This window comes from Terrapene carolina, unplaced genomic scaffold (assembly GCF_002925995.2).
Source record: "Terrapene carolina triunguis isolate 2854851 unplaced genomic scaffold, T_m_triunguis-2.0 Scaffold238, whole genome shotgun sequence".
In the NCBI taxonomy this organism is placed as follows: Eukaryota; Metazoa; Chordata; order Testudines; family Emydidae; genus Terrapene; species Terrapene triunguis.
The window spans coordinates 10,229,072-10,243,412 of record NW_020664589.1 but is presented as its reverse complement, the minus strand read 5'-3'; the positions used below and the strand labels follow the sequence as shown (position 1 = coordinate 10,243,412).

Below are 14,341 nucleotides of genomic sequence, written 5' to 3'. Positions count from 1 at the left end.
ACCGGTTAAGCAAGGCTTTGAGCTGCCTCCTCCCATCTCTCTCTCTCTCTCTTTCGCTTTCGTTCGATTTTGTTCCTGCTTGTCCCCTGGAGACAATCCCAAGCTAGCAGCAGCCCAGAAAGCTGCAGAGGCATCAGACCCGCTGGGGACGGTGGCTCCTGCAGCCCGCGCTGCCCAGCCTGCCTTGCCACTGGAGAGACCAGGACAACGTCACCCCCATGGACGCCAGCATACAGAAACCGCTCCTGGGAGTGCCCGGCTCAGCGTATCAGACCTTCCCGCAGAGGGCTGCCCACCAGCTGGACCGGGAATACATCAGGTAGGAGCTGGGCTCGCCCCGCTGGGCGCTCTCACCTGGGGGCAGGGGGACTGATGGGAGCCCAGGTGGGGCCATTGCTCTCAGAGAGGAGCATGTATGAGCGACACACCTGTCCTGGGGCTGCTCCTCTCCCCGCCTGTGCCCATTTCAGTGGGGATTGGGAGAAAGGCCTCATCTACTCCTCACTGTCCAGGATCATTATTGAGTCATCGGTATTCGGGTGGCACCCGGAGCCCCCGGCAGGCCCCGGAGCCCGGCTGTGCCAGGCGCTGTACGTGCACACTGAGAGGCAGGCCCTGCCACACACAGCTCGCTGTTTAGTTTAAGACCAGAAGCAATGAGGGAGTGTAACAGGTGCAAACTGGCACCGCTCCCCTGGTATCGAGAAGGCTTTGCTGGGAATGCTGCGGCGGGGCGAGATGAACCGCAAGGAGCTCACACGCTGGCCCGGGCTACCAACAGGCACTGCTAGATGGCCCTGAATCGCCGGGACAGCCCTCTGTCTGGCCCCACTGCGATAGGCCCTGTGCCCATGGGGAGGTCCAGTCAGCGCCCAGAGCTCTGTTCTGCGGCCGGCTCCTGCTCGGCTGAGCCAGACGCCAGGACTGCTGGCTTTGCCAGGCTGGTGGGGCTGAACGCTAGGCGTACCGGGGGGGTGTGGGTTTGTGTGTGTGTGGAGGGGGTAGGCGCTATAGAGGGAGAGGAAGGATTGTCCAGTGGTTAGGGCTGTAGCCTAGGACCTGGGTTCAAGTCCCTGCTATGCCACAGACGTCCTGTGTGACTTCGGGAGGTCACTTTGCCATTCTCTGCCTCAGCTGCCCGTCAGCACAACAGGGATGGAAGCCCTGCCCCGCTTCCCGGGGGGGTGAAGATGCCAACACTAAGGACTGGGAGGCGCTCACACACGACAGTAATGGGGGCCAGATAAGCGTCTCTGGGCACGTCTACACAGCCCCAACAGACCCACGGCAGCGAGGTTCGGCACCCGGGTCCACTGAGTCCGGCTCGCTGGGCTCACGCCGCGGGGCTAAAAATAGCAGCACAGATATTCAGGCTGGGGCTGGAGCCTGGGCTCTGAGACCCCACGGGGAGGGGAGGGTCTCCGAGCCTGAATGATCACACTGCTACTTGTAGCTCCACAGCGCCAGCCCTGGGCGCCTGAGGCAGTTGACCTGGGCGCTGAGACTTGCTACCCTGGGGAGCGTTTGCTGGGTCGATGTCCCCTAAGCTGGACAGATGTGTGCTTTGGCCTGGGGTGGGATGCTGGTTTGGTTCCCACTCGGGGAGAGTGACAGCTTTATGTTCTGTGACTGCCCGGCCCCTACCTCGCTTGGGCACGAGAACTAGTAATAAATAACGATTTACCACTTTCAAAAGGAAAACTGCCCCCAGAACACACACACACACACACCCCCAGCTGACAAGGGCTAAAGTGAGCGGAGGAACTGCAGTGCATCACAGAGGCAGCCCCACAGCCACTTCTGCATTCTTCAACTTCGGGTACATGAGGGTTCCTGGAAACTGTAAAGCAGGTTTAAAGACCTCACTGACTTTGGAAAGGCTTATATTTCACAGCCGAACCTGCCTGACACCTTCACTGCCTGACATCTCCAGCCCCACCCCCCTCCCACCCCCTTATAACCCACAAGGGCCTGGTCTCCCACTCACAATGGGACAGCTTAAAGGGGGACGCTTACAAAAAGGCCCACTATTTACAAGGGACTATACTTATGCCTTAATAATAATGTCATGTATAAAGCGCCCCCGTCCCCAGGCGCCGCTCAGGGCTCCACACAGCAGAAAGGCCATTGACAAGCCCGTTCCACCCGCATGCTCCAGAATCTGTAACCAACAAAATCAAGGAGGGCTGGAAAAGAGGGGCCAAAGGAAAAGCAGGGGTTGGTGGTGGTACAACAGAAGTGCCTGGGAGCCTAGTGAGGAAAATCCTTTAGGATAAATAGGGCTTGATCTCATTCTTTATTGTGTTGAGAGAAATGTTAGCTTAATACACCCACAACCACCCCAACCCCCAAACACCCCTTCCTCCTTTTCCTGTTCCCTCTCTTATCCTGTCTTTCTCCTACAGAACCCTTCAAAACAAGCGGCTCTTTCTAGCAGCTTTCGCTGCCGTCCTGGGGAACTTCAATTTCGGGTACGCGCTGGTTTACACGTCCCCTGTGATCCCTGCCTTGGAAACATCCAACATCCCCGCCCTGAAAATCACCCGGGTGGAGGAATCGTGGTTTGGGGTAAGAAGGGGCGTTTTCCTCTGCCTCCGTGGCGCGTCACCCCGCTGAGGGGAACAGCGCACACGGCAGCTGAGCTGGGAGAAGCAATTCATGCTGATCCAGTGCTGGGAGATCCTGGGTTAAAGAGCCCTGCGTTTCCACAAATGACTAGTCGGTCCCAACCCGAGACCCCTTGAAGGGCCTGTTTTTCAGAGGGTGGGTGCTCCGCACTTTCCGGAAATCAGGCTCCCTTTTTAGGAATCTCAAGGTGGGCCCCCCCAAAAAGTGAAACCCCCCCAGTCACCAGGTGCTTTTGAAACCGTAGGCCCCGGTGACGGTGAAAGGGCAAAACGTGCGTATGTCACTCCAGGGCGCCACCATGTGGCTGGTGATGGCGGGGCTCTGAAGGGGGAAGGAATGGAATGGCAGTCGGGGCGGGGGGCGGGGAGGAAATTTCCACGGCTCTGGCAAGGATACACAGGAAGGCCCGAAAGAGGATTGGTAGGAAACAGCAGCTCCACCAGATAGAGGTTTGCAAATCTGACAGTGACTCAGAGCCACGCTGCCGTGGGAGTTTTGCCATTCCAGTCACTCGGGCCAGGCTGTCCCCTCGAATTGCCATGGGAGGGCACAGAGCCGCCATGTACCTCCCACGCACCCTCCTTTTGCAGTCCGTGTTCACGCTGGGAGCTGCCGCCGGGGGCCTCAGCGCCATGCTCCTGAATGACCGCCTGGGTCGGAAGCTGAGCATCATGTTCTCAGCCGTCCCTTCCGCTGTCGGATACGCCTTCATGGGCAGTGCCCAGGGCGTCTGGATGCTGCTGCTGGGGCGACTGCTGACGGGCTATGCAGGCGGCGTGACGGCGGCATCCATACCGGTAACGAAGTTCAATGAGTTAACAGCGCGACGGCTCATACCCCCTCCCCCTCTGCTCCGCCCTCCTTGGGGGATTAGCTGAGGTAGCGAGTTAGTTCACGGCTGGAGACGGGGCACTCACATTTAATCAGGTGTTACGGTTACCCCGGCCAGGCCTTGGGAGTGGGGATGCAATAACCAGGCCCTGCTGCTGCTATAGTAACTGATGGCCTTGAACGTCACAGGGGGTCAGGTGCCTGCTAGGGGCTTGGTAATGGGACACAGGTGACCTTCCTTCCTGGGCACCAAACCCACAGTGCCCTGTTACTCAGTGGCGATTGGGCAGCCTGTGTGCAATGAGTTGGGTGCTTCTCCTAAGGGTGCCCCTCCCTGGCAATTGCTGCAGAGAGGTCAAGCATTGAATGGGCCTGACCACTGAGCTCCCGTCTTACTTGCCCAGTTGGTTCCTCTGGGTCTGGGGGAGGTGCAGGGAGGGAGGGGGGCAGTTTCTGTGCTCTGGATAAGGAGAGAACTAAGGCCCTGAGAGCTGTCAGTCGGCACCTTTCCGCACCGCTAGGCGCGCGCGCCCACAGAGGAAATGAAGAACTGGTCTTTGCCCTGTGCTGCCGTCCTCCCCACAGTTACTTCCTCCTACATACAGGATGCATTGACGGTAATATCAACTCAGGGTGGCTTAAAATAGGGAAGGCAGGAATTGGGCAAGACTGAAAATAACCGGGCTGTGGTCTTGCCCCGTTTCTTGCCACGAGGCAAAGACAACTCATTTAAAACAGTGCTCCTGCTTTCACATTGGCTTTTCCCAGGACACCCCGGGCAGACACGCTGCAGAGTTCGGGGAGTGACACACCCCTTCCTGCCCCGTAACCATAGTGTTACTCTCTTCTAGGTCTATATCTCCGAGATCTCCCACCCTGGGGTCAGAGGAGCTTTGGGTTCCTGCCCTCAGATCATGGCTGTCCTTGGCTCCCTCGTCCTCTATGCCCTGGGCAAGTACACACCACAGAGGCTGGTTCCCTTCGGTATTCTGAGGGGTGGGTCAATCACTGGGCAAGTCATGAACATGTGAATGAAAAGAGGCAGAACCTAGTGGAAACTCCAGGAGAAGCCTGGGTGACCACCCAGCTAAGGTCACCATAAGGGATGAGTGTGCATTGAAGGAGCATCTTGGCAGGAGACTGTTGAATCTTGACCCTTCACTCTACAGAGGAGACATGGGAAAAGCCCGCGGTCAGATGGGTACAGATAATGACCAATGTGGGTGGATTTGCAGCAATTATGTTGTTACTACAATGACTCGGCACCTCAGTCCCGGCATCATCAAGAGTGAAGAAAGATTATTTCCACCACTGTGTGCAGCCCAGAACAGCTGGCCATGGAGGGACTTTTCTCCATTTCTATTGGGTGCTGCCAGCTGCTGGAGGCAGGACACCACATTCGATGGGCCCCTGGTCTGTTGGGAGTGCTGGGATGGGGTCCTGCAGAGAAAGGAAGGTCGAGCCAGCTGCCATCTAGCTAGAGTGGGTTGAAACTTTTCCATTGAAACACTTTTTCTGATGGAAAATGGCTTTTCCAAACAGGATTTTTCATGAAAAATGGCCATTGTGTCCCAAATTTTGATGTTTTTGTTGAAAAACAAAAAAAATTTCAATAGCTGAAAATGTTTAGTGGGTTTTTTTTTTTGACAAAAACACACAAAAAATTATTTTTTTAATGAAACCAAATTTTTTTATTTGAATCAAAACTTTTTGGGGGGCAGGGGAGAGAGGGGGATCATTTCCTGGGCAGCCCCGCCTTTAACATCCTGCCGCTGCTTCCTGCAGGCCTGAAGCTCTCCTGGCGCTGGCTGGCCGTGGCTGGGGAAGTGCCGGTTCTCACTATGATCATCCTGCTCTGCTTCATGCCCAACTCGCCCCGTTTCCTCATCTCGAAGGGGAAGGACGACGAGGCAGTCGGGGTGCTGCGCTGGCTCCGGGGAGCGAACACGGATTTCCGCCGGGAATTTGAGCAAATCAAAGAAAGCGTGAGGCAACAGGTGCGGTGGGATGGGGCCACTGAACTGGGGCATGCTGGGAATTCATACAAAAGAACATTAGAACCACCGCCTCCTTTTCCCTCCTCCAGCTCCCATAGACTGTCAGCACCACCCTGTACCAGTGCCTGACTGGAAGAAGCAGCATGGCCCAAAGTATGGGGCCTCAGGACACCTGGGTTCTGTTTCCAGCCCTACCACACACTTGCTGTGTGACCTTGGGCACATCACTTGCCGCTCTCTATAACAGGGTAATGAGACTTCCCCACCATTGAGCAGAGCTTGGAGACCAATAGATGAAAACGACCCAGGACTTCTCACCATTCATTTGCTCTGTTCTTTAGGTGCCAGATCTGGCCCCATGAGTGCAAACGCGTGTTTACCTTTCCGCTCTCTGTCTATGTGTCTAGAGCAGACGGATTTCCTGCGCGGAGATCAAGGACCCGTTCATTTACAAGCCAATCCTGATCGCGGTGCTAATGAGGTTCCTGCAGCAGCTCTCGGGCGTCACCCCCATCCTGGTGTATTTGCAGTCGATATTTCAGAGCACAGCTGTGATATTGGTAAGTCCCACGAGGGACCTGACTTTCCACTTCCGGTCAATCACGTAAGAACAGGGAGAGTGTTTTAACTTTCAGCTAAAGCCTTGAGACTGAACCCAATAGCCCACCTCTTCAGAGATCATAGAATCATAGAATCTCAGGGTTGGAAGGGACCTCAGGAGGTCACCTAGTCCAACCCCCTGCTCAAAGCAGGACCAATCCCCAACTGCCTATGGCTCTTTGCTCCATGGCCTAAATATTCAAGTGACTAGTGATTTTGGGGGCCCAACCTGAGACAGCTTAAAGGGGGCTGGTTGTACAGAAGGTGCTGAGCACCTGCCCCCGGAAATCCAGGCCCCTCTAAGGAGTCTCAGGTAGGGCACCAATAAATTGAGATGCTCAAAATCACTAGTCACCTTGCAAAATGTAGGCCCAGCCCTACCCCCCTAGTCATTCTGAGCCTGTAGAGGCTACCCAGGTCATCCCCAATGGCACAGGCATGGAGGGGGGTGTGAGAGGCACATGGGTTCTAGTAAACACAAAGTATTTGTATTGGGGTATTGGCCAATGCTCCCCCATGCTATGCCCTACCCTGGGGCAGGACGGCTTCCCCGTTCAGCCGCCTCAGTCTGCTGTGGAACAGTTTAATGGCCTTAGTGCTGATGTCCCGGTCCCAGTCAGGTGCATTTCGCCCAGAAAAACGTCCGTGGCAATTGCTGGGTGCCTGCATCAAACCCAACTCATGGGCAAGGCTGAAGATGAGATTCCCCTTTGCTGCTCTGTCCAATGCTGGGTTTGACAGAACGTGGCTCTCCAACCCACACTGCCCTGCCCAGCGCGGAGGCCCTCTTCACTCCTCCTGCCAAGCCTCCTGCCTCTCTCCTCTTTGCTCCCAGCATGCACTGGGATGGGGAAGAGAAAACCTTTCTTGAGTTAAAGGCAAAGAACCTATTATCCCTGTAGAGCAAATCATACCCCAAGCAGAGCCTCCTCTCTGTGCACTGCAGCCAGGGAGACGCCAGGCTTCCCAGGGGGAGTCGTCTCCAGCCACGTCTGGCCTCCTGCTGTCCCAAAGCCATGGCCATAGCCAGTGGACTCCATGATCGCCAGTGGAAATTCACTCACAGAACATGGGGGACAGAACTTGGGACCTTCGGCTTCGAAGTCCCAGGCTTTTAGCATTGGAGCGAATGGCAAAACTCCTCGGAGGATGTGGGTGACAGCCCCATACTCCAGCAGATCTGATGTTCCAGCCATTGGAGGGCAACGGTGGGATGCAAACACACACACCAGTCGAACGTTACCCCATGCAGCAGGCAGTCTGGTTTATTAGGTCTAACTAAAGGAACCATTCTTCTGTGGCTTTCACAGAGTAGCTATGGTTCACGGCTACAACTGAAGGTGATGCAAGCAGGAACCTGTACTGCCTCAGATCTTGCTTCTCGCTTTCCTAGTTTTTTTCTTTGTTTGTTTTTACTGTAGAAGCCGGAGTACGATGCAGCTATCGTAGGGGGAGTTCGCTTGGCGTCTGTGCTCATCGCCGCTGTCTCTATGGACAAAGCTGGGAGGAAAATTCTTCTCTTCGTATCGGGTATGTCTAGCCCCAAATTCCATAGTTTTCTCTCCCAGGGCGCTAATTCATGCCATGGTGCAGCCATGTGGTGCCCCAGTGGCTTGTTTCCTTTGAACGCTAGAGCGGAGTGAGGGGGACAACACAGCTCACCAACGGGTCTGACTCCCGGTCTCAGGCCTGTGTAAACCAGGAGGAGTAACTCCATGGAACACGCTGGAGCTTCACTGGGGGAGCTGAGAGGAAAATTGGGCCTAAGCTCTTCATTTCGCCTTTTTGTTTCTTTATTCTCGTTCTCTGTTAACAGCTGGGATCATGTTTGCCTCAAACCTGACCCTGGGGCTCTACATCCACTACACGTCGCTGCCTTCTCACAACTCTACCACGGCCGTCATTAACGGGACCCTAGTGAGCCCAGAAAGCCTTACTGCAGAGCCCTCCGGCTACATCACCCTCATCCCCCTGGTGGCTACCATGCTCTTTATAATGGGTATGAACTGAAGCTACAATCCATATTCCAGCTGCGGAGGTGTCCCCCGTCCAGGACTAACCATCCTGGGCCGGTGAGATATGAGCTGGGGAGGTTCCACGCTGGGGCAGGGACTGGGGCAGGAAGGAAATATTTCTCTGGAAAAACAGTGTTCATGTGGAGACCCTCAGAGGTCTGGGGTGTTGGAGCCAGTGGTATAGGCAGAGGAGAGGACCAGAGGTACAGGCTGAATGTTTTTGTCACATGAATATCACCACCACTTAGGGGCTGTAATCAGCAAGGGCTAGGTGTGAAGATGGATCCCTCACTTTGAAGACCCACTAGTCTTGGTAGAGTGGCCGGTTGAAATGGAACTAGGAGCAGTCATGGGTCAGGGATTGGCAGGGAACTTTTCCATTCCCTACCCCCTATGGTCCTCTGCTTTTCCCCTCATCTCTCCCTTTTCTCCCACCAGGTTATGCCATGGGCTGGGGCCCCATCACCTGGTTGCTGATGTCAGAGATCCTCCCTCTGAAGGCCCGTGGGGTGGCGTCAGGCCTCTGTGTCCTCGTGAGCTGGCTCACGGCCTTTGCGCTGACCAGATTCTTCCTGCTGGTTGTGGTGGGTACAGCTAGTGGCGGCGAGCGGAGGTTGGCCTGAGGGAGGCCTTCGGGGGCTGGCCCTTAATTTATTTATTATCATTTTTCTAACTGGTGCTAGGCCCTCCAAGGCTGCCACCCCTTGGGAGCAATATGGCAGAGACAGCCAATCCTGTCAGGAATGCAGACAAGGGACACCACTCTTGGGAGGCAGCACGGTTGGGAGAGCTGAGAGCTGAGAGCTGCAGCACAAAGATGAGATCTATTTTATCCAGGCGTTGGCAGCTTTGCCAACTCACACCATTTTATCGCAACTCTTGCGATATTTGGTGTTTTGCTTAAAGCCTCAGCTCCTGGAGTCAGGTGATGACCTGAGACTCTCAGCTTTCTCTTCTTTTTTTTTAAAGTATATTTTGAGCCCTCATGATTGCAGTGCAAAGCTTGAAACCATGACCCGAGTGCGACTTTGAGGCCCAGAAACCAGAAGGAAAATAGAAATTATTGTTATTTTTTTAAATCTCATGATTTTTATGCCAATCTCTTGATTCAGGCCCCAAAATATCATACTTGGGGTTGGCATTACGAGCCTCCTCCAGAATTTCATGCAGACACACGAACACTTAGTTGGCCCACGTATGGCTTTCCACCGGGAGGTCTCCAAATGTTTTGCAAAGGAATGTCAGTGTCACTGTCTCCATTTTACAGATGGAGAAGCAGTGAGGGGGAGCTCAGGGTCACACTTCAGAGCTGGGACTACAACCCAGCTGTCTTGACTCCCTGACCGGTGATTTATCCACTGGACCACACTGCCTCCCATTAGCCCCTTCCATCCAAGGCACGTTAAGCACATTCATGAAATAAGCCTCACTGTCTCCACGTTAGGGGGGAAACTCGGATGCAGAGAGATTAGGCGACCTGTGCAGGCCCACACACCAATTTAGTGGCCAAGTTATGAACCGACTTCCTATCTCCTGCCCCCACATCCCCATGCCCATGCCTTAACCCCAAGGCCATCCTTAGGTCTATAAGAACGGCCACACTGGGACAGACCAATAGTCCATCTTGCCCTGTATCCTGTCTTCCGACAGTGGCCGGTGCCAGATGCTTCAGAAGGAGTGAACAGAACAGGGCAATTTTGAGTGATCCATCCCGTCATCCAGTCCCAGCTTGTGGCAGGCAGAGGTTTAGGGACACCTGGAGCATGGGGTGCATTCCAGACCATCTTGGCTAATAGCCACTGATGGACCTATCCTCCATGAACTTCTCTCATTCTTTTTTTAACCCAGTTATACTTTTGCCCTACACAACATCCCCCGGCAATGAGTTCCACAGGTTCACTGTGCATTGTGCTCCTCTCTGTGTATGAAGTCTGAGGACACACAGGGAAGGCGTCGACTTACCACTTCCCTTCATTTTCCCCAGTATTTTGCTAACCCACTCTTTCAATGGCTCTCAGCTCCCGAGTCACACGGGCACTTTGTCCTATTTTCCAGCAAGACTTCGGCCTCGAAGTCCCGTTCCTGTTCTTTGCAGTCATCTGCGCAGGGAACCTCCTCTTCACGGGTTGCTGCGTCCCAGAGACCAAAGGCCGATCCCTGGAGCAAATCGAATCCTACTTCAGGACTGGGCGGAGATCCTTTATGAGGAACCACATATGAGGATCCTTCGGAGCACCACCCTTCAGCTGAGCTTTCAAAACAAAATCTGACATGCAAGGGGACAAGAAAATTTTTGTGCTGCTAGAGGCAGAACCTGGCATTTTCTCTGTGCCAACAAGGCCTACATACATCATGCACACAGGCTCGCTGGTGACTGTCTAATTTTGGATGGAACCATTGTCTTTGAGAATCACACACTGGAATTTCACCTCCTTTTCATGAGTCACTCAACACTATTCTAAGGATCCGTTGGTCTCTGGACAGAATGTTAACGACCTGGAATTTCTATCTGTGCTGCTAATTTTAACCTAGATAGCAATACCAGCTCCAAAACTGTACTAGAGGTAAAGAGGGCTCCTTAAAGTCAAACAAACATAGTCTGCGGACCGGAGAAAACCAGCCGTTTCTTAACACAGCCTGTAAGAGCAAAGCAGCCCAGGGGAAGCAGGGTTTGAATCAAGAGCTTACATTGTTGGCCACTGCCCAGGGTGGGTTGGCAAAGGCCCTTTGTGCAGTTGCAACAATAAAGTGGTTTTGACTCCCATGATCATGGGGCAAGAGACATCACGTTAATTTTTAAGCAAAGGATCTGACGCTCCAGGGCAGTGCCCTGCACTGAGGGCCTGTCCTAATACCCCTCCCAAGGCACAGTTCCCAGATACGCACCTGGGAAATGTCTGTTCTTTTGTGCAGGAACCTTGCATGAACAGTGATTTCAAAAAAGGCAGCGAGAGAGAGAGAGAGTTTTTCATATAAAAAGCTGCCACATTTTATTGCTAAAACTGCACTTTACACCAGATGCCTAATAAACAGGAGTGAGACCCAATTCAGTCCACACAGAAAGGACCCTTAGAACAGAACAAAGAAAGGGAATAGAATCAAACACTCAGCGCTAGTGCAGCTGCCCCACTGCAGGAAGACACATTAGGTGCAGACAATACTTTTGCTGTAGCTACAGACAGGTCCTTCTCCCGCCAGAGATTGTTCTAACAAAGAGGGTGTGAGAGCTGGTTTTCTTCCCATGTTCAGCCAGTGAAGGAGGCAGGGGAAGGCCTCTCCTGGAGATGTGTTGGCCCTCCCCTCTTTGAGATTTCAGCTACACATGGTTAGCAGCACCTTGTCACCACCATCCTCAGCAACATCACCACAGGGCTACCCCAGTCTCTTGCAGGCTGACGGTCTCACCATAGCACCAGCCAATGTCCACACAACCAGGCAAGTAGCTTGTAAAGGTTTTGAACAGCAGCCCATACCAAAGGAGCTTGGAGTTTCCAGAACTGCAATGACCCTGGTTTGGGGCTGACTGTCCAACCATTCATCCAGCCACACGAACACTGTACTAGCAGAGGACTCAGTGCACTGGAACTGGGAGTAGTGGGATGAAATTAAGACGTGGTACATTTGGGCTGGATATCAGGAAAGGTTTCCTAATACTGAGACCTCCTGGATTAGTCTGGAGAATGGTCCCCCAGGGCAATGGTGGAATTCCCATCAGATGAGACATTTCAAACTGCATGGGACAGAGGAGTAGAAGGTAGAGATGGGTCCAAATCAGAACTCCAGATCCAAATTCCTCTGGACTTCAGGAAATTTCAGATCCAGACCCAAACTTTGCAGCTCAGGCCCATCTCTACCATGCACTGGCCAGGGTTTGACTAAGTGTGACCAGCACTATAAGGGTTCCCTGCAGCTCTCACTTGACTGGTGGAGGCTCAGCACCTTTGGAAGTCCTGCCCAAGACTTCTTCCATCTCAAATGCATCCGGACCAAATCCTGAAGTCTTTGAAACTCTCCTGGAAGCCAGTGGGCATTTTGCCTGAGTAAAAAGTGAGTGAGGCCAGAGCAAGAACCTCAGGGTTTGGCCTAAGGGAGTTTTGCATGAGTATAAAACTGGGAAGGATGTTGGGTTGTTCTCTATGATGAGAACTTTATTCTTTGAGTGTAGCTTCTTTTCCTTTATACCCACGCCGGTCCATAATCTGCTATTAAGTTCAAAGTCTCAGAAATCACAGTGGCTCTTTCCGGAGGTAGAATGGTCTTTTATTCACTGCATACACAAAGAATCAATTAATTCGTCTTACAAAACCAGCACTCGCCGCCTTCTAGAGCAGCAAGGCCTAGGTACATAGTATAGATGAAGCTTCAATTCTTCCCTTTAATGCCCAGTGTAAAATTGTCCCAGATGGAAATGGAGCTTGCAAATACAGCGCTGTCACCTTTTATGAATAAAATAGATGATGAGAGATTAGTAACTTTGCTTATGCCGTGCAAATGCGCTTTGGGAACGAGAACTGCCCAGACGGCTCTGGGTCTGGTGGTGGTGTGCACATTTGCACCCAGTACCTATGTATCGTTCGTTTGCAATGCCAAGCTCTTTGCAGCCAATGAATTCCCATCTCTCTGTAATTTGCACATTATATAACCTCCTTCCCTCTGGTCAGTTCTCTCCTGAGAGGCCTTTCCAGCAGGACCCAGTGCACACAGAACACAGAGGATCCTTGTCTGTAAAGACCCCTTGAAGTGTGGCCCTTCAGCCTACACATCACCAGTGTCTGAAGGGCTAGTGTCAGGGTTGGACTGAGACTGTAAACTCCCTGGGGCAGGTACTGGAACTTCATCTATGCTTGTACAGCTCCTGACAGTGCTCAGCAAGTACTATTAATAACCACCCAGCACTGTGAATGGATCTACTCACTACTGTATTCATAATGTTATCTTAAGGGTCCTTAGCTACACCCCCAAAAGTAATTGCTTATCCATGCTAGGATCAGAGCCAGGCTAACTACAACTGTATTTACTGCTGCTGCTCCTAAAAGCCCTTTATGTGGCATGTCTAATACAGAACTCAGCAGTAAGGAGGGTTGTCGGCCTGCTGAAGTCTACAATCATGATAACAACTGTCACAGAGACATCTGCAGCACGAAGAGGGGCTTGGGCTTTAAAGCCCAAGTTTCCAAAAGGGCCCACTAATTTTGGGTGCCCCATGCTGGTCCTGAAGTCAGTGGGATCTGTGGGTGCTCGGCACCTCTGGAAATCAGGTCCTGTGGGTCTCGAGGCACCCAAATTTAGTGGCCACTTGAAAATTCTGGCCAAAGGCTTGTACTCCATCCTTACAGAAACTTCCTTATGTCCCCAATTCATGTGCTTAACTCGGAGCATGTTCTTAAGGCTCATTGAAGTCAGTGGGGCCTACGCACATGCCTAAGTGCTTTGCTGAATTGGAGCCTGACCCCAGACACTGGGGCTCAGAGCATAGGATGATCTCAGGAGACTTCCTACTGAGGTCTGGGGGAGTTTTGCCATTGACACCAATGGAAGCAAGATCAGACCATGCAAGCTGGTCAATCTTAGTAAATACTTTAAAAGTCAGAAAGCGCTCGGCTGCTATTGTAACAGGGACCTGCTGAGAACCCCGTACTGACAGGAATCTAGGCACAACATGGTGAATGAAGGACCTTGCCACTTCACTGGCTTACTTCTGTGGGTGTAGGTTAGACTCCGTGTTATTCTATCACATCTGCTTTGCTTTTAATTTCCTTTTATTCAGGCTAGTGTGTAACTACTCACCGAACAAAGCAATCACCACTAATTCATGCCAGCAACTATATGCTTTACTCTGCGATATCCTTCTACTGAATACTAGTCTAACTTCACTAAACCCCATTTGAAATCAACGGTGCAATTGTCCCATTCACTCAGTGGGACATTACACTTTTCTTTTTTTAATCTAGTAATGGTATTGCATAGGGACACTGTCCAGACAGTTCAAAGGACAGGGCTGCTGTCACATGACACGCTCCACCATCAGTCTTATTCGGAGGTATCCTTCAAACACAGAATCACTGTACGTTATCCATGCCATGAAGGGCCCATTGACATTAGTGGTGCAAGTTATCCAGGTGCCGTGCTACCTAGTAACACAAACACCCTGGAAAGTCAATGCTCCATGTGCAGGAAGGTCCACGTACAGAAACGCGGCTCTAACACAGAGCTAGTGGCTCAAAAATGGGATCAGACCATTTATTAAACTCAGTGGCATCTGGGTTGACA

General features: G+C 52.4%; 1 protein-coding gene across 1 annotated transcript; it reads left to right on the top strand.

Moving 5' to 3' along the window:
- The first annotated feature begins 218 nt into the window (after positions 1 to 218).
- Positions 219 to 10,316, top strand: SLC2A6 (solute carrier family 2 member 6). The gene is made up of 10 exons (XM_024212334.2): positions 219 to 319; positions 2,406 to 2,568; positions 3,219 to 3,425; positions 4,311 to 4,410; positions 5,245 to 5,456; positions 5,864 to 6,016; positions 7,478 to 7,586; positions 7,873 to 8,055; positions 8,510 to 8,655; positions 10,127 to 10,316. The coding sequence occupies exons 1-10, from the start codon at positions 219 to 221 to the stop codon at positions 10,289 to 10,291; spliced, it is 1,539 nt and encodes a 512-aa protein (XP_024068102.2). The 3' UTR covers positions 10,292 to 10,316.
- Positions 10,317 to 14,341: the final 4,025 nt, after the last annotated feature.

Coding starts and splice junctions, on each gene's coding strand:
- SLC2A6 (XM_024212334.2), top strand. CDS start 219: ATGGACGCCAGCATACAGAAACCGCTCCTGGGAGTGCCCGGCTCAGCG. Junction 320..2,405: donor CTGGACCGGGAATACATCAG/GTAGGAGCTGGG, acceptor TTTCTCCTACAG/AACCCTTCAAAACAAGCGGC. Junction 3,426..4,310: donor TGACGGCGGCATCCATACCG/GTAACGAAGTTC, acceptor ACTCTCTTCTAG/GTCTATATCTCCGAGATCTC.